The sequence below is a fragment of the Podarcis tiliguerta genome (genome assembly GCF_965153285.1).
Source record: "Podarcis tiliguerta genome assembly, chromosome: 11".
In the NCBI taxonomy this organism is placed as follows: Eukaryota; Metazoa; Chordata; class Lepidosauria; order Squamata; family Lacertidae; genus Podarcis; species Podarcis tiliguerta.
The window spans coordinates 41,055,469-41,074,226 of record NC_139544.1 but is presented as its reverse complement, the minus strand read 5'-3'; the positions used below and the strand labels follow the sequence as shown (position 1 = coordinate 41,074,226).

Sequence of the window (18,758 nt, the reverse complement as noted above, 5' to 3'; positions counted from 1 at the left end):
CAAAAAGAAATCTCAAAATTTTTATGGCAGGGAAAAAGACCTAGAATTAAACATCAAATTCTAATTGATGCAAAGGAAAGAGGAGGCTTTGCCCTGTCTGACCTAACATTATATTATGAGGCAGTGTTAGAAAATCCCAGTACACGGTTTGGGAGAAATATAAAGATCTTTTAGAGCCTAAGGATGGTAGATTTCACCAGTTGAGGCAACTGTGGTAAAAAGAAAAAATACGGAAGGGAACTCACCAACTTACAAAACTTTACTAAAAGAAGAAACAAACGAATTAAAGCTAAAAAGTTTTGAAGAAGTAAGAGAGCAAATAGCAGATTGGTTTCAATACTATCAACTATTTGAGACATTTAAGATGGATAACAAAAAGGGGTTTTCGACAGAGGCACCCAGACTGGAAACAGATTTGATCAATTCCAAAACAAAAATTCTTTCCAAGACATACCGACTCCTCCTTGACTGGGAAGTCAAAGAGGAGGAAGAGGTTAAAGCCGTCAAGATTAAATGAGCCCAGGATTTTGGGTATAATATTGGTATGAAACAATGGGAAAGTTTATGGAAAGTTAACTGGAAATTCATGGCGTGCTATACGTTGAGGGAAAACTTTCAAAAGATGCAATACTGTTGGTATTTGACATCATGGAAGCTCTGCAAAATGTATAAAAATGTATCTAGTAAATATAAGGTAATAAAATAAAACACCTGATAAAAAAGTGAACAGCAAAATAAAACAAAAATTGGAGTGTAACACTCAGAAGTGGCAATGAAAGCACCAACCTAATAATAAAATCTCAGAAAAATGAAAATGTTTCAATTGGTGCCTAAAACTCGAAAGTGTCTGTATCCTGAATGTGAGTTTTCTATAGCCACAAAAAAGGTCCTATTCCACATTTGCCACCTGCCTAACCTCTGAAAGTAGGAGCAACAAGGTAAGGAGCTCTGAATATCGTAAGTACGGGAGAGGTTTATACGGGAGAGGGGGCCAGGTCCCCAAACAGACTTCAACAGAGATTCCTGTAATTGTTGATCAGTAATAGCAAGTCCCTTTGAAGGCAGGCTCCTTGCACCAAACAGCTAACTGGTGCTGAAAGTGAATTCAAAAGTGCTTGTTGTAACCAATGATTAGTTATTTAGCATCCTCTTTTGAAATTTGACATGTGCTAATCATCAGATGCCATTATGAAATCAAGCGAGATCTCTTTAAAATGTTTAAAAAAGCACTTCGGATCATGCCCTGAAATGCACAGGAAGCTAGTTGAGTTAGTTTAACATGGAAAATATATAATCCATATGGTCAATTTTATTAATAACTATTTTAAAAACTACATTTGAATACCTTTTTGGGGGTTCAGTCCACCCAAACTCTGTGTAGGAACTATGTTGAATAAAATCAAACAGTAGATAGGATTGACCTGAGTGCAAGTGACACTTGCTTTGTGCTAAAACCAGTAAATTAAACCAATTGTTTGGTTTATTCGGGTCCATTCTATGAGTCTCAACCATTATCAGAGAACTAGAGGAGAAGCAACTAAAATTAAGAGGAGCCACCTCCAGAAAGGCTGGTGTATCTATTTTGGCTACAGAAATCCAACTGTTAGAAGCTGCGTCTTTTGATGCCTGGAGTTAGCAATCCCATTATGGAAGGAGAGCAGGCTGCTTGATGAACCCAGAAACTTTGGTTGGTCAGTCCCTGCTTAAAGTCTCTCGGGTCTCATCAGTTTTCTTTGCCAGCTATTGTCTTCTTAAAATTTTTTAGATATTTTTCCTAAGCCATTGCCCTCCAGCTTCAGGCACATTGGTTTACCATAATTTTCTAGACTCTCCCCAGTGTGACTCTCCCCAGTGTGGTGGTCTTGTTCTTCCACCCTATTCCTTCTTTCACCATATAAAGAAACATTATCTTCCTTAGAAGATATGACGATATGAAATCATTCATAGGAGTAGCTCTACTGATATATTTACCATGTTTTATAGGATCAAACACAATGTGGTCAGATTCAACTACCCCAAGAGCATTCTTTGCTTCTACCCACACTTCCAAGTTGACAAAAAATACAACCGAAGTAGTGGTACAAGAATTATTGGCACCCAGGCAGTCAGGAAACTCTTCGTTTGGCCTAGAAGTTGGAGAAAAAGCAGCATCATTTAATACACTAAAATTTATATTGGTCCCAATACGTCAAAAACTACAACTATATGTACATATCCTTGACAGATTTAAACAGAGGTGAGTCTAGCAGAATTCAATGAAACTTACTCTGTAGTAAATGAGCTTTGGACTAACTATAGCATTTGCTCCACAATATCACAAAGAAATTTATTTATTTAAAGGTGGGGCTTTGCTAAAAGGACACCAAATCAGATTCCCCCCCCCAAAAAACACACGTTATTTGCAATCCAAAAGCAATTTGCTTTAATCGAAATACTTTTAAGTAAAATAGGAAGTAACTGTTCATATTTATTTATTTATTTTTAAATAAACTGGTATACCATCTAACCAGTCATAAGTATGCATCAACAAAAAGTCTGGTAGATATCTCTAAACATTATGTTGTTTTCTGTTGTGGGGGGATTTAAAGCAAACTATTGTTCTCTCTTTTCCTCTTACAAAATATTCTGCTCTTTAAAAAAAAATATTGTTGCAAACAGCGTGGATTTGATTTAAATTAAATCAATTTAAATCACTAGTCAGTAAGATTTACTGATTCAACAAATTAACTACAGGTCTTTAAAACTGAAAAAATATATCTACCACCGAGATTTCAAAGTATAATTGGTGTCAAGAAATGTGTATCTTCCAGGCTCCCAAGTACAAGTTTGAGAATATTTCTTTCTTCCTGTCTTCTGATGCACAATGCAACTCAAATTCTCAGGCTTGTCTGGAGAAACTGCATTTAAACACACACAAATAAACAGAAGTTAATCTAGGAGTATACTTGCAAAAACAACATGAATTCATTTTGGTCCTAATCAATTTTTTCAAAAAACAACTCATTTTTAATTGTTTTTTTTCAATACTGTAAAGCAGAGCACTCATGTCAACAGGTCATCAAAGGTAAAGGTAAAAAGGAAGTACATCAAAACACCACAGTTGACATAAAATATTACAAGAAGGGAAGTATTTATTTCCTGCCTTTTTGCCCTCAGAGGGACCCCAGACAGCTTACAAATAAAACAGGAAAATAAAAGCGCTTGAAGCAATAGTATCATTTTTACATACGAGGCAGCATGTACAGCTGTAAATAGAATTTGTGTATCAAAATCTAATATTGTTCACCTGTTCTTTCCCCAAGTTGGATCCAAGATTGTGCAAGCAGGCTACTCACAGGAGGATTTCTGCTACTCTACAATAGCTTATATGGAGGGTCAGATGACACTCCAAACAGAATGGGTATGGTGCCAACTAAGGTGGTGTGTCCTACTAACTGCTGACCTATATGGTTTCAGGACAGACAACCCTAAAGGGGTAACAGGAGCCATAAAATTGTGTACGAAAAAGCCCAATGACTGCTCCCAGTCAAGGAAGATGCCATGGCCAATGCTGTCAAAAGCTGCAGATTTGAGAAGCAGGAACAAGGTTGCACACAGCTTGCCCTGCTCTTTGTAAAGCTCAACCATCAGGGTGACCAGGGCCAATTCATTCCCATTACCAGGCCTGAACCCAGACTGGAATAAAAAAATTGCATCATCCAAGAATAGTAGGTGGTTATCCTGCACTGAAACTCTCTCTACCACCTACCCAAGAAGAGGGTATTTTTTTACCGGTAGAGGAACTAGTATAACTAAGGGGCCCAGGATTGGTTTATTTAAGGGAGGACACACCACTACCTCTTCCAAGGCAGCATGCACCACCCCTGCAATCAATGAAGTGCTAATCACACTCTGTACCCAACCACCCTCTCTGCTAGACTGAATAAGCCAGAAGGAACAGGGATCAATGGGCTACGCTGAAACTGATGCTACACAATACAGGCATACCTGCTGAACTGCCTTTCTTATGGAAGCATAATGCCTATCCCCATGTAACATAGTTAAACTTTATTTAGAAAACTTATATCCCATTTTACATCTTTGACAGGTTCTCCAGGTGGGTCACCACTATTCTCAAAATAAAATCATACTCAGAATCTCATAATACAGTACAAGGGCAGAAATTGTGTAGTTACTATGTGGAACAAACATCATTCAGGCAGCAATTTCTGCCCTTACTCCTGCCTAGTGACATATTTGCCAAGTGACGATGTAACTTTTTTCTTCTTTACTTGGTACCTTTCAACTATGTGAAATAAAAGTTTCTCATTTCTCCATGTTGTCTTCAATATATTTGACAAAATTCAACATCCTCTAAGAGTGTTATAAGGAGCAGGAGAATGACTATACAGTGGACCCTCCGGATATGAATTAAATTTGTTCCAGGGGTCCATCCACAACCCGAAAAGTCCATAGGCAGAGGTGCCGCTTCTGTGCATGTGGCGAAACCCGGAAGTATACACTTCTGGGTTTGCCACGTTCGTAACTTGAAAGTTACATATCCAGAGTGGTATGTAATTAGAGGGTCCACTGTATGGCAGTCGATTGTTCCTTTTATGTGTATCCCCACAAGGAAGAATTTAAGGAGAAATACTTACAGCCCAAGGCAACTTGAATTCCATAGATGTTCTGCTCAATGCTTCCTGCCAGTAAGACGTTACAAGTCAGAGGAGAAGCCAATATAGACGTGTCATTGAATGTTACTCTTGAAACAGTTTCATTTATTATGCTATAGTGTTCTTTAGGAACAACCTTAGTTTGAATTCTCCAGATAACTTTATCAGCACGAAGGTTGCCATAGTGTAGACAATAGTCACTAAGAATGCAGTATGCTGTAAAGCTGGACTCAAGGGATACTACAGCAGACTCCGGAGTTATATAGCCACATGATTGCGCATATCCATCTGAAACTGAGAGAGATCATTTGTTTGGTATTGTTCACTAACATGGCTACTATTGCTATAAGCATACAATATGACAACGGAAGACAATAGTTACCTAGAAAATACATTTCCCCCTTTACTTTTCTAGTGTACATTAATTCACAACATTTGCTTGGATCCAAGATAAATGACTGGATGGAAGTTCATAGATAGGTTTCTTGAATTCACCTCTGGGCCTGCCCATCCATGGGCACCCCCCACCCACAAGCAGCAGCAGCAGCTTCTGGGTTCCAGTGAGATCTTGTGAGAGCTCTACACCTTGAAAAGCTACTCCAAAAGGTTTCCCCCCCCCGAACAATTTGGGATGGGGTACCAGAGACTGCTGGGATAGCTGGGAATTTCCTTCCAATCTGGGGGAAAATCCTCCCCTACCATAGCAAACCCATCCCACATTGTTCATGAGGAATCCCAACTGTCTCCAGAGGCTGTTCAGGGTAATGCAGAGGATGGGGGAGGGAAAGGAAGCTTTACTTCTGTTCTCATATCTAAGGATCCAAGACATTAGGTCTAGCAACTGTAATCATTTTCCTAAGGACTATTTGCATTTCTTGTCTGTGCTAGTTTAAGTGAACTCCCCCACACCTCATGATTTCAAAGATAGTTTCATTATCAAACATCAGAATTAGGAGTGAATAAAAAAGATAGAAATGTGCAGAGGTAGCAGTACATATGTGCTACATTTCCTTAGGCCTGTTTAATATTATGTAAAGAGAAACATTGTCTTGAAATTTCACCTATATTTCATTTCCAAAAGCATATTATTCAATTTTGCCTGTGCAATTTAAATATTAATCTTGCAGGAAATATTTCAACCATCTTCTCACTTTCCACCGCAACATACCACATGTAGTAACTTAATTAGTTTTTGTGTACTCTTTCTCTACTGTACAGGATTTCTTTTTAAAAAGAGGAACTTAGCAAGCTAGAAAACCTGATAATAAGTTAAATATCCTTCCTTTCATATTACCACATCAACTATTGGCTTGTTTCACAACTTTTTATATTTTGACTTTACAAGCCAACGGTATATATCTAGAATACCGCCCCCCCCCCCCTTACATTAGGCTCCTGAAATGAAGAAAGTCTGGGTTAACCAGGAGTGGACTTTTCAGTGAACTTGATTCAGTTCTGCTACCAAAAACAAATACAAAGACTCAGAATGTAATCTAACTGTATGCCTTTTACACCTGGCTCTGGCTCACAGATCTTGTGGTTTTAATAATAATAATAATAATAATAAAAAACCAAATAGATCTGACAAGCCTGTAGTCTCTATGCCGTTGCCTTCCATATAATAGATTCAAACTAAAAATCAAGAATCATTTTCTATAATGTATACAAATCAACAAACTGACAGAGCTTAATAATACAGTGGAACAATTTATTATTATTAATCCTGCAGACTTACCTCCAAAGGAGTAAATGCTCAGGAGAGTACACACAGCTTGCAGTAACCAACTCCATTTTGAAAACATCTTGAACCAAGTCTCTGTAAAAACAATTTTTTTATATATAATATTTTTACTCTGCTCAATCAGTCACTATTTTCTTTTTATGAAGACACTTCTCAGGAGACAGGTTCTGTAGTTTCCTCTGTTCTGACAGGTTTATTAACCATGAACAAAAAGGTTTTGTGGAAAGCAAGCAAAGAATAGCACTCAGGGAAACAGCCAAGAGTGAGAACAGGAATACAGGCAACTCCCCAATTGTCTAGTTGCCATTTTGGGGCAAGATGGCTCTAAAGTCTTTTCCCCCCCAAATGATTGATTGAATATCAATTAAGCATCTGGTTAGTTCGGATGACCACCTTGAGCTAGTTTAAGAACTCTGAAAACTTAAAGAAGAAAAGTACTCGATTCAGGGACAGTCCACATATGTTCCTATTCCTGCCTCTTTTTCTTAATGGTACCTGCTCCTGTTCAGGCTGCACAGAAAAAGCATTTTGCTTTCTGAAATCCATTTCAATTTTAAAGATAAATAAACCTGACAAAATTCTACAGGATGTGGTATTAGTGTGTGAAAACAGTTCAGATCCAATGATCCCCAGGCATGAACCTTCAGATGGTGGAGATGTCAGGTGCCATCCTGGCGCCCAGGCATCTTCACTTGGTCACAAGTGGTCAATGACCAGGTACAATATGCCCCTGAGCGTGGCTATTGAGCTCACTTCTCAACCATTATCACAATGCAATAATGTGAGGGGAAAGTATAAACTAACACACACTCCATTTTATATATAATTTATGTCTAGCTTGCTTGTTAATTATTATCACAATACTGATTTTATAAAAATATAAAACTGACAGTTGTGGTTTACTTAGTGATCATGGTTAAATATACTGATAAAGTCCATTTTTTGTCTTGTGGCTAGAACTTTCCTTGGCCAATGATGCACATTTTCTAAAAGGTATATATATCTGATTTAGTATGTTTGGATTAGTATAATAACAATTTATTACCTGATCCTTCATCCTAAGGTCTCCGGGAAAGTTAAAACCATTAAGACACAATATTAAAATCAGTGTAAAAACAACTTAAAACTACAAAAATTAGGTGCATTATAAAAACATGCAACTCAGGTATCAACAGACAGGATAGAGATGCATCTTTGGTACAATGAAGGTTCTAGATGCACCTCTGTAGGGAGTTCAACAATTTAAGGGATACAGAGGCTGCAACCCCGAGCTTTGGAAAGTGGTTGAACCACCAAGAGGGCCCCCCTTCCACTGATCTTTGTGCCAAAGAATGTCTGAGAGGAGGAGATGGGCTTTCAGATTATGTGTACTTTGGGGTTTAATCTACCCTTGTTAATGTTCCCATTTAGAAGCAGAAGTTTGCATGGTCTGCATGGCCTGGTTTGTGTGTCACACTGAAACTGTGATTTAATGCTAATATGTCCTGCTTCACTTCTCTCTCCCTCCTGCTGCCCTGCTTCTGCTCATGGTTTGTCTGAAGAGTAACAAACCAAAAGACTGGGTTCACAAGTAACAAGCCAAATTCTGATTTGTTTTCTCCCCAGAGGAGCTGGAGGAAGGGAGGAACAAGACACAGACCTTTGAGGAGTACACACTGGCATGGTGCTTGTTCATATTGAATAAGTTTATTTTAACTACAGGTTAATGTGAAATACAACCCAGGCATATGTTACAATTTCAGATTAAAATTGTGTGTGCATATAGAATTCCCACCCACACACCACCCCCCATATGCAGATCTTACAAGTTAGAAATTATCTCCTGACACCTGGATCTTTGAAATATGACTCTTAAGAACTGATGCTACTGCAGATTTGAAATGCATTTCTGCTTTACAAGGCCTGCATACATTTTCTAGGTAGAACAAAGTGCTTTAAAAATGAAAGCCAACATAGTTCTTTCCAGTGCATCTAACATCATAGAACAGAATTTTAATACTGCCCACCACCAACAGTGCAATCCTATGCATATGCATTCTCAGCCCTTCTTACTTCAATGGGACTAGACCATGCCTAACTTCAATGATCAGGCTGCACATTACATTAATACAGTATTTAGAACCAAAATCTATATTATAATAAATTTTGGTTGCAAAGTACCAATACAATTTTAGCTAAAATAGTAGACTGTTAATGCACAACAGAAGATAATCAGAATCCACAGGAAGTTTGTGGGGGGGAAATGGAAAGCCTACTTTGATCTTGTCCTTTTTGCCTTTGATAGCAAACCAAGAAGCACCTTAAGAAAGTTTTACTGGCTACTGCTTATGTTTCCCATCTTGTCAAAGGCAAACCGTCAACTCAGGTAAAAGAACCACACGCCGAGAAAATTCTCACCACTCTCCTGTACTAATTCTCAGCACTCTACTTAAATTTATCATACAAATAAAAATAGTATCATTTCCTTTATATGCCATACACTACTGTAGTCAAGTAACACTGTGGAAATCCCCTAATCAGGCATACTGATGATCCTAGCATCCTTGGGAGGGTGAGGAGAGGAAGTACACAAATGGCGAGCCCAGAAACACAGTAGAGACAATATTGAGATGCACCAGTCTGTCTTTCAAAAGAGATATCAACTAGGATGAATGACAGCCAATCTCTATGCCACCATGTACTTCTAGCTTGACCCCAGTACTATTCAATATCAAGAATGTATTAGAACACTGCACATTATCACTATTGTTTATATAGCATGCCATCAACTGCATATAACAACAAAAAGACTGCATCCTCCTCCAAAGCAGTTTGGTCTAAAACTGTACAAGTGGAAGTCAAAGAATGGGAGTGAAAGGAAGATACTGCTGGATTACAACTCCCATCATCCCAAACCATTGGCTATGCTGCCAAGGCTGATGGGAGTTGTAGCCCAGTAGTGTCTAAAGGGCAACACAAAGGTAGCCTCCAGTTTAGGAACAGGTTTACCACCAACACAATGAGACCTGGACTGCAGGGGTATGATTCAGCTCCTGGCCATACATACAATCCAGTGGCATGCAGTGATTTTTTTCATAGGTAATCAGTTAGGGCCAGAGGAACCAGCTCGTGAGGGTGATTGGGGCCCTCCAAAGTTGCAACTGCAGGTGAGCACTGTGCCTCCCTCCCTAAGCGGGGCAGCAGCTTTCTGGGCTTTGGGGAGGAGACACCAGGAGGACATTTAGGGGACCAGCCTAGTCCTCCTAGTCCACTGATCAAATGCCACTGGCACAATCCTCATTTGACTAATCAGCAGTGCTATTTTTCTAGAAAAAGAGGTGCTGGAACTCAACATGAACACCCTCTTCTTTCTCTTAGAATGGCAATGGGTGCCCACCATAGGAGCCAACTCCTAGGGGCCCAAGGGGTTTTGGCCCCCACAGCAACATATTTCAAGGGGCTGGGCCCCCACAAAGTTGATGTGCATTCCCATTCAGATGGGGTGTGTGCACTGCATCATGTAATCGATTATGTGGGGTGGGGCTTACCTGAAAAAACGCCCCACAGATAAGAATTTGGAAAAGGGGAAAAAAAGTTATAGAAAGAGTGAAAAGATCAGGGACGGCCAGATTGCAACAGTGGAGGAAAGAGAGGCGACCCATAAGATAAGGTTGTATATACCCTTATCTGCTGCGACCGCTGAGCTTTATCGTGTAAAAGAGGGGAAGGAATAACCGTGAGAAATTAGCTCAGGTTCTCCAAACCGATCGCGACAGGGTAGCCTTTCCATAGGTATTTGTTTGAATGCTTCGTCGAGGGAGAACGACCACTTGCCCCATTCGGTTGAGAACTCAAGGCAGACCGGAGTACGGAGCAGTCGCCCCTCCCCCCCGACCCGACCCCTCTTCGCGCACGTAAGAACGCGCAGGAAAAAGAGGGCAGGGGGAATTCTGCTGCCACCCTCGGCCGTGATGGAGGGTGGTTTCTAAGAGAAATGTTACCAGGGGGCGTCGTCGCAAACCAGGCCGACCCAGCGCTGACGGTCTGAGGCGCCGGTGGGCGTCCCAAAGCAACGCGAGGCGCCCGAAAAGCGGGACGCGCCTCAGCTGCGCACATTAAAAGGGCTCCGCTGAGGAGAGAGCCGATTCAGGGGCCGCCTCCGAGGCCAGAGCCCGACCGAGGCGGGCTTCTCGAGAACGGGCTTCGTTCCCTCACAGCCTTCGGAGGACAAGGCCCGTCCGCGGGGGGAAGCGGAGAGCGGCTCGCCTCGCCCCCCTGAGGGCAGCTGCCAAGTTTTCCTTTTCGGTCTGGCCCACAGGCTGCTCCCCTCGGCCGAAGGCCAACGCGGGCCGGTAAACCCACCCCTCACTCACCTCCTCCTGGCGCGCTACTCTCACAGGCCTCGGACCATCGCCGTCCCCGCCAGACGCCTCACGAACCGCCGCCGACGCGCACACCTTATGAACTGCGGTGCGCCGCTCGCCTTGACTGACGGCTTCACTCCGCTACCTCGAGCGCCTCGCTCGAGCCGCCATTGGTAGGCAGGGCGGTGACGTCACGGCCATGGGCGGGGCAGACGGCAGAGGTGGTGCTTCCCGTAACGGGCCTCTGGGCTGCCAGGATTCCGGGCTCCTGGTCCCAGCAGGGGCGGGGGAAGGGAGGGGAAGAGAGGCCGGGAAAGGGGGAGGTGGGCGGGGGGCGCTGCGATTCAGCGTGGCGAGCCGCAAGCGCTCAACGGCGCCTGCGCGCAGGGCAGCGAACGTTCAGAGAGTGTGACATCCTCCCCCCTTGCTCCGTGCCCCAACCAATTAACCAGCAAAAGTAAACCCAGTACATTCCCAGGGGTTGGCTATGCTGAGACTGAATGTGCGCTTTGCAGGCTGAAGGTGCAATCCGATATGCTGGCTTACTTTGGAAGGGAGCCCGGTTGAGCTCGGTTGCTTATTAGCACGTGAGCAAGATACACTGGATAACTGAGCTGATTTTGGGGTTTTTATTATGTAGCGCTTCAAATACCAGCAAGGTTCTCACTACAGGAAAAGGGAAGGGAAAGGGAAAGGCCACGAAAGCTGATGACTATAATGAATCTGTTAAGTCTTTATATTACAGTTGCAGTCCTTTCAGTCACCATCATTTTATTTGTAAGTCTGGGATCTTCGGATGAAGGGCAGTATAATTTGCTAAATAATAATGATAGTTAAAACCCTGCTCCACTCAGCTTAAAGCATGAAAAGGTTTACATAATTACAAACATAACAAAAGTAGTCAAAAAGTACACAACCGAATGGAAACTGTTTCCACAGGAATCATAATAGTATTGAAAAGGAAAGTTACAAAATGCTAATATCAGTAACAAAACCCCCCTAAACAATTCCTCATTTATTGGATGCAAGCCCCATTAAAGTCACTGGGCCTTACTTTTGAGTAGACATGGATGGGCTTGCACTGTAAGGTGCCTCAACTATCTTTGTTTATGGTAATAGCTTCCATCTGTCAGAGTTCACTTATTACTGACACAGGCATTTGATTATCTTTAAGGTGCCACTGAACCACATTTTTCTAATGCAAAATAATTTCACAGCCATCCTTCCAGAAATTAAAGCATAGTTTCTCAAACAGAAGCATTGTTTACAAGCTGCTGGGAAGATTCTGTTTCAAATGTATAAAACAGGACAGAAATAAAGGATGAAAATATGAGAAACAGTTAGCTCTTGTGACAGTGTTTCTGTTGTTATTATTAAACAACAAAATGGCGGCCCATTGCATAAACCAGTCTTCCCCACCCTAGTGCCCTCCAGATGTTTTGTACTCCAGTCCCCAAGGTTGGAGAAGGCTCTTCATGTAAGTTGACATTCGGGCATTCTCTGGATATTAGTACCTCAGCCTGTCTGTTTATTATTGGGTTAGTTAAGAGCAGGTTGGTGAAGTTTTGCTTGTTTATATGAACTGCAATTTGCATTTTTATGGCAGATGAAAGTGATGCACTATATGGAATTGGCTGAAATGACCGGCAGAATCAGAGACCAGGGAGAAGAGACGGCGGAAGAAGACTGGAAGAAATTCAAAGACTATTTACAGAAACATTATAAGATTAATGAATGTTAGAATGACATCAGATTGAACGTAAAAGGTTTTTAGTCTAAAGTTGTAAAATTAAAAGATTCAATATTCAAGATATTAAGGAGATTAAGTTATATTAGGATATTAAATTTAAGATAAGGATCAAATTAAGGTAGAGGGAAGGGATTTGCTGATTAAATATAAGATTTGGAATACAGTGAAGGGAGGTATGGGGAAGTCAATGAAACAAGTGAATGCAAAAAATATTATGAAAATGGAATTGTTTTTATTGTTGCTTTTTTTTGATGTTTTGTGTTTTTGTAATTCTGTATTTTTCTGTTATTTCTGTTTCTGTTTCTGTTTTGTTTTACTTTTTGTGCCAAAACTTAATAAAAATATTTTTTTTTTTAAAAAAAAGAACTGCAATTTGCATTTTTAATGCCCTGGGATTGCTGCCGCAGTGATGAAGAGCAGTAAATAAATATATTAATTAAATTACCTTGGGGAAGGGGGAGATGCACTACCACTATGGCCACAATATCCTATGACCACTCAGCCCAGGCAGGAAAAAAGAAACCCCATGCAGAATCTGCAGATGATGTGGAAATGACACACAAACACACCCTCAGCACCTATGGAAACACCACCACACAGAAAACTAATGTGATGACAGCCACAAGCCACCCAAACACTGTATCAGTTGGTGCAGGCCAAGGCAGGGGTGTGTCTGCCTTGTTTCCATGTCTGTATCACAGAAGGGACACAGATAAACAGCAGGCTCCCGGCGAGCTGAAAATTCTGGATTTTCTTGTTTCTGTTCTGAAATGGTTCCTCTGCATTGGGACAGGGGACATTTTTTCAGTCAGAGGTCCATATTCCATTGTGGGTAATCTTCTGGGGGCCACATGGAAGTGGTGAGTCCAGGAGCACAAGTGGCCATGGCAATAGACTTAAAATAATGGAACAAAGACAAAACTTACCTAGATAAGAACAAGAAGGGCACTCCTCTACCTGCTCAAGGAAATCCTGGTGGAAAAATTGAAATAGCTACTTCACACTCTCAACCCCCTTTTACTTGGAAAACAAAGCTATGAATAGCAAAGGAAACTAGTCATTAATATTCTAAAAATTACTACTGACATGCCTCATGAATTGTGTGTGTGTGTGCTTTGTTTGAACTGTGTTTGTGAGAAACAATTAAAACTCAGACACATGAATAACTCTAGTTTTACTCTGAAAACGAAAAGTGATCTTACACCAACCTGTAACCTTACATGTGCAAATTTATTAAATTGATTTCAGATGGGTTCCATTTCAGTGTCTCACCCTTATTACAGAATCCTTTAAAAATTGCAAACAGCTGGTGTTTCTCTGCCTTTCAAATAACAGCAGGGCCGGATTTAGGTTTCATGAGGCCCCAAGCTACTGAAGGTAATGGTGTCCTTTATATATCCACCTGTGCTTTGTCAACAACAAATTGTCGCTGTTTTTTGTGTTGACTATATGCTATATGGTAATTTATGCACCCAATAGGTCCATACACAACACAATAAAAACCTACATAACAGCACTTGTTGTATGTAGGTTTTATTTTATTTGTTTTTTATCTTATATTTTGGAAATGTACATCTAGTTTTTTTCTCTTTGAATTTTTTTGGGGCCCCCAAGAGAGTGGGGCCCTAAGTTATAGCTTGTTTAGCTTACATGTATTTCTGGCACTGAATATCAACATTACTAACAGAAGATATTCAGGCTGAAGATGCAATCCAAAAAACAGTCAGTATTTCTAGTTGTCAATATCATTAGCTGTAACAAATATATAAACCGCACACTTAAATAAATTGACAATTCAGAAAATCTTAGCATGCTGCATAATAAAAACTGTTGAGTCCATGTTTCTCAAAGATTCTTTTGCCATACTTTGGGGGCTTTGTACGCAAAAGAAGTATCTTTCCAAACCATTTTAGTTTCAAATAGGGATGGGGAGAAATTTGTTTCAGTTCTCACTTAAAGGCAAACTTACCTAATATGCATTTTCTGAAACAACATGTGAACCAAAACACACCCATCCTTCAAAATTTGTACTTCTCCAAATTTTGCAATGCAGTACAGTGGTACCTTGGGTTACATACACTTCAGGTTACAGACTCCGCTAACCCAGAAATAGTACCTCGGGTTAAGAACTTTGCTTCAGGATGAGAACAGAAATCGTGCTCTGCCGGTGCAGCGGCAGCAGGAGGCCCCATTAGTTAAAGTGGTGCTTCAGGTTAAGAACAGTTTCAGGTTAAGAACGGACCTCCAGAATGAATTAAGTACTTGACCTGAGGTACCACTGTACCTCAAGTGTTATATGCGAAAATGAACATGTTAGAGTAGCATATTAATGCATCTATTGGGGAAAATACATTCTCTTGGGGAAACCTGCTTTGCCAAAATGTGCATATGAGAATAAACTTGTACTAAGGTACTGATAAATTTTTATGAGGACTCTCTTAAAAAAACAAACAAACCATAAACTGATATGGAAATCTGGAAAACTGAACTTAAAAGACTGGAAATATGAGAAACTGGGAGGATCCTTCCCTGGTTGCAAGTAACATTTTAGTTTTTTTAATCAAACTGATCAGTGATGGTCCCTTACATGAATCTTCTCAGTTCCACCATATGCTCCCCCTTTACTTTCTCAATCCTGTTTCTGAAGCTGCCTTGCTATTCTGCACCCACTTGAGCCCCAGCCAATATGACCAATGATCAGGAATTATGAAAAATGTTATAGCCTATAGCAGGCATGGCCAAACTTGGCCCTCCAGGTGTTTTGGGACTACAACTCCCATCATCTCTAGCTAACAGGACTAGTGGTCAGAGATGATGGGAACTGTAGTCCCAAAACATCTGGAGGGCCATGTTTGGCCATGCCTGGTCTATAGGAATAAAATTCTAATTCTATACTGCTTTACATGGGAGCAAGTATTACAGAAGTCAGTGGGAATTACTTCTGAGTACATGTATATAGAATTGCACAAGACAGGTGGCTCCCCTGAGGAAGTTGCAAAGAGGAAATGAAGGAGATTCAATTTAATTATTTCACCTTCTATTCTACACCCACTTAGCTTGGAATAAAATCCACTGAACTTGATGGGATTGTTTCACTGGATTGCACCGTCAATTTTAAATCTTTCCAATGTGAGTTTTTCAACCTTATCCCAGTTGTTGTGTCTCTCAGGGTCATTGTGAGGATAAAATGTGAGAGCTTCCTGTATTGCTACCCTGAATTCCTTGTGGGAAGGACAACACACTAACACCATAAATTATATTTTGAGAGTCCTTATAGAGATAGGAGCTGTGTTCTCATATCTCTTCCTCCATAGGGCAAATGAGTTGATCCTGGGCCAATAAAAAGGGCAATTTTTCACATGTTGTGCTTATGTGTTTACTTCGTTTCTGCCCTGGAGATAGAAGGTAAGTACAACAAAAACAAAATGTGTACACTTGTGAATTCTCTAATATATTTGAAAGTGAATGAACGCACGTCTGTCAATCTTTGGAAGTCCGTAGAAGTATAATAAGCCTATGGTTGAAACAAAGTAATAGATGCTATCCTGTGGGCAAAAGTCTATGGACTTTCAAAGATTGACAGACGTGTGTCCATTCACTTTCAAATATGTTAGAGAATTCACAAGTGTACGCATTTTGTTTTTGTTGTACTAAATCATGTAATGCAATAAGAATTGCAGTGCTATCTAGTAAACTGGTCTTCATGTTCCTTGTATTGTTTGTTGTGTTAAGTTTGCAACACGGGGGTTTGTTGTTCTGTACTGGAGATAGAGGGTGGCATCCTAACCATAGGAATGGTTTACTATTGGATCAGAGTAGATTGGCTGAATTGAGAAGATTGAGAGAAACCAGTTTTTTGCTCTCTGTAACTGAAAAGCAGAGAGGTTATTTGGAGGGAAGAGAGAGCAACCAGTGTACATTTACATGAGTTTAATGACTGGAAATACAGAAATAATCTGAGTCCAGGTACTTCTTCATACCATCATACCTGACTTGTCGTGTAGAGACAGGCCCAGCCACTGCAGAACAAAGACTGTCTCCAGGCTAGCCCAGCTCCCACCTACCTTTGAGCCTTCCCTGGAGGCAAGACAACACCTATGGGACAAGCTGAGTCCTGCTGGGGAAAGAAGAACACCTTGTCTCCCCACCAAATCCCAGCCTCCATAACTGGAGACAAACCTTGCCAACTGCAGAGGGCACAGGAAACTTTTTGAGCCAGAGGGACACAGTGACTCTCATGGGCAATCTTCTGGAGCCCACATGCGGGCAGTGGGTGGAAGCAGTGGCAACAGTAGGCAGAGCAACAGATGCAGTTGTTTTACCTATGGACAGTAGGACATGCATTCAGCCATGCAAAAGTCAGATGTTTACATACTGCTCTCTCCACCCAGGCAAGCCAAAGGCATTGTCATAGCTGAAGGACACTCCCAGTCTTGCAAAAGGGCAAGGAGCAGGGCTGGTGAGGACACGGGAAGGGGTTTGTGGCCTGGGAGGAGTCCAAAGGTCCAGGTAATCTGTATCTCTATACTGACTGGCAGCAGCTCTCCAGAATTTCACACAAGGAACTCCCCTAATATTACTTGCAGATTCCAGGAGTTGTACCTTTTGCAGATGCTCTGCTACTGAGCCACAACCGTTCCCTGGAATTGTTTGGCTATTGTTTCTGAACTCAGGTGTCCTGGTCAGGTATCCCAGCTGCACAACCACCCAAGAACTAATCAAGAGCTAAGGACTGAATGATCTGACGTTGCTGGCAGTTCTTTTTTTTTGCAGTTCTTTCATACTTTCAGCCTCACATTTCATCAGGGAAAGGGGTAGACTCTGGAGGAAGTACTGCCTACAAAGCACTTAAGCTAGCTATCCTGTAACAGAGCAATCTTGATCCCACTGGCTTCAGATTTCCAATGGCTTTGTGTATTGCATTGCAAGCCTCTTTTCACATTCACTTTATCAGGCCTGCACCCTCACTTGTCACCCCTCCGGCAGCTCCCGGGGTGCAACATGACTGCCACAGAAGGGAAGAGCGTTCTTGTGATCAAATCCTGCTTGCAGGTGTGGCGTTTGCCTGTTCTTTTTAAAAATGTCTGTACAGGGGGAGAGAAAGAGTTAATAGGTAGACCAATAGAAAAGCCAGAGGTGGAGCCTACCTGTTTATAAAAGGGCTTAGCCCGAGGTTTGGGTTGGTTGGTTTTAGTTGGTTGGGAAAGGCAGTTGGAAAAGCAGTTGGCAGACAGTTGGAAATAGAGAGGCAGTTGGTTCTTTTGTAAGAGGAGGTAGAAGAGTTAGAGACAGCATAAAATAAGACTAAGATGGTAAAGAGTAACAACGTTTTGAATGTAGTTAAAGTTTATTTGTGTTTGCAGTAAATTACACTCTTCTTTGTTAACTTAAGAACCTGACTAAGTGATTTACTGGGGAGGACCTGGTTGGTGGCAGCGGATTAGTGGTGTAAGGGTCAATAGTTCGTGAGATGACAGTGGCTCCGTACGAATGCCACACAGGTTTCCACACTGGCATCTAGTTAGCTGCTTTGAGAACAGGATGCTGGACAAGATGGGCCCAAGGCCTGATCCAGCTGACTTATCTTACGATCTCATACCACTTGGCTTCTCCCAAAGAAACCTGGGAACTATAATTCATTAAGTGTGCTGAGAGTTGCAAGGAGGTGTAGTGGAAGATAATTAGTTAACCCGAGGAGGCGTAGGTGGCCTTGTGCAATTAACCCTTAATAAAGCAGGGCTTCACCACTCTCCTAAGCTCAGCAGTAGTGATTCCTGCTGACTTGATTGCTTGCAGGAATGCTCCTTGCGCAGAGATAACACAACTGTAGATTAATTACTTTGCTTGCCTGCTGGCCTAGATCATGAGACCAGCCACCCCCCAAAGGCAGGTGAAGGTAGCTTAACAATCAAGCTGGGTGAAGTTGGTTAAGCAATTAAGCCTCATGACTTGGGGTGGACAAGGGTATAAAAACCATAGGGTCTGAGCCAGAGAGAGGAGAAGGTTTGAAGCAGGCACAAACTGATGTAGGTGTTGCATAGCCTGGCTAGATGAAGGTCTACTCTGCTGCTATATCCCTGGGGCTCCCAGCAGCTGAAAGGAGGGGTTGTCATTTGCCTGATCTATTTTCTTCTTGTGCGAGATAAGCCTGCTGCTTGATAAATTTTAGACATTCTTCACTACTTGTGTGTTGCATTTGCTCCAGAAATCTCTCCAAAAGGGGGAGGGAACCCACCCTTTGGCAAAGGAGGAGGCCACTGTGACTGTTA

At 41.5% G+C, this 18,758-nt stretch overlaps 1 protein-coding gene across 1 annotated transcript in view; it reads right to left on the bottom strand.

The window, feature by feature from the left end:
* IL6ST (interleukin 6 cytokine family signal transducer) overlaps positions 1-10,945 on the bottom strand; it is a 31,307-nt gene extending 20,362 nt beyond the window's left edge. Inside the window, exons 1-5 of the mRNA XM_083403851.1 lie at positions 10,749-10,945; positions 6,391-6,471; positions 4,638-4,949; positions 2,762-2,897; positions 1,972-2,126 (exon numbers count right to left, since the gene is read on the bottom strand). Of these exons, the coding sequence (XP_083259977.1) occupies positions 1,972-2,126; positions 2,762-2,897; positions 4,638-4,949; positions 6,391-6,457 (670 nt within the window). The 5' untranslated portion in view covers positions 6,458-6,471; positions 10,749-10,945. The remainder of the gene's footprint in view (positions 1-1,971; positions 2,127-2,761; positions 2,898-4,637; positions 4,950-6,390; positions 6,472-10,748) is intronic.
* Positions 10,946-18,758: the final 7,813 nt, after the last annotated feature.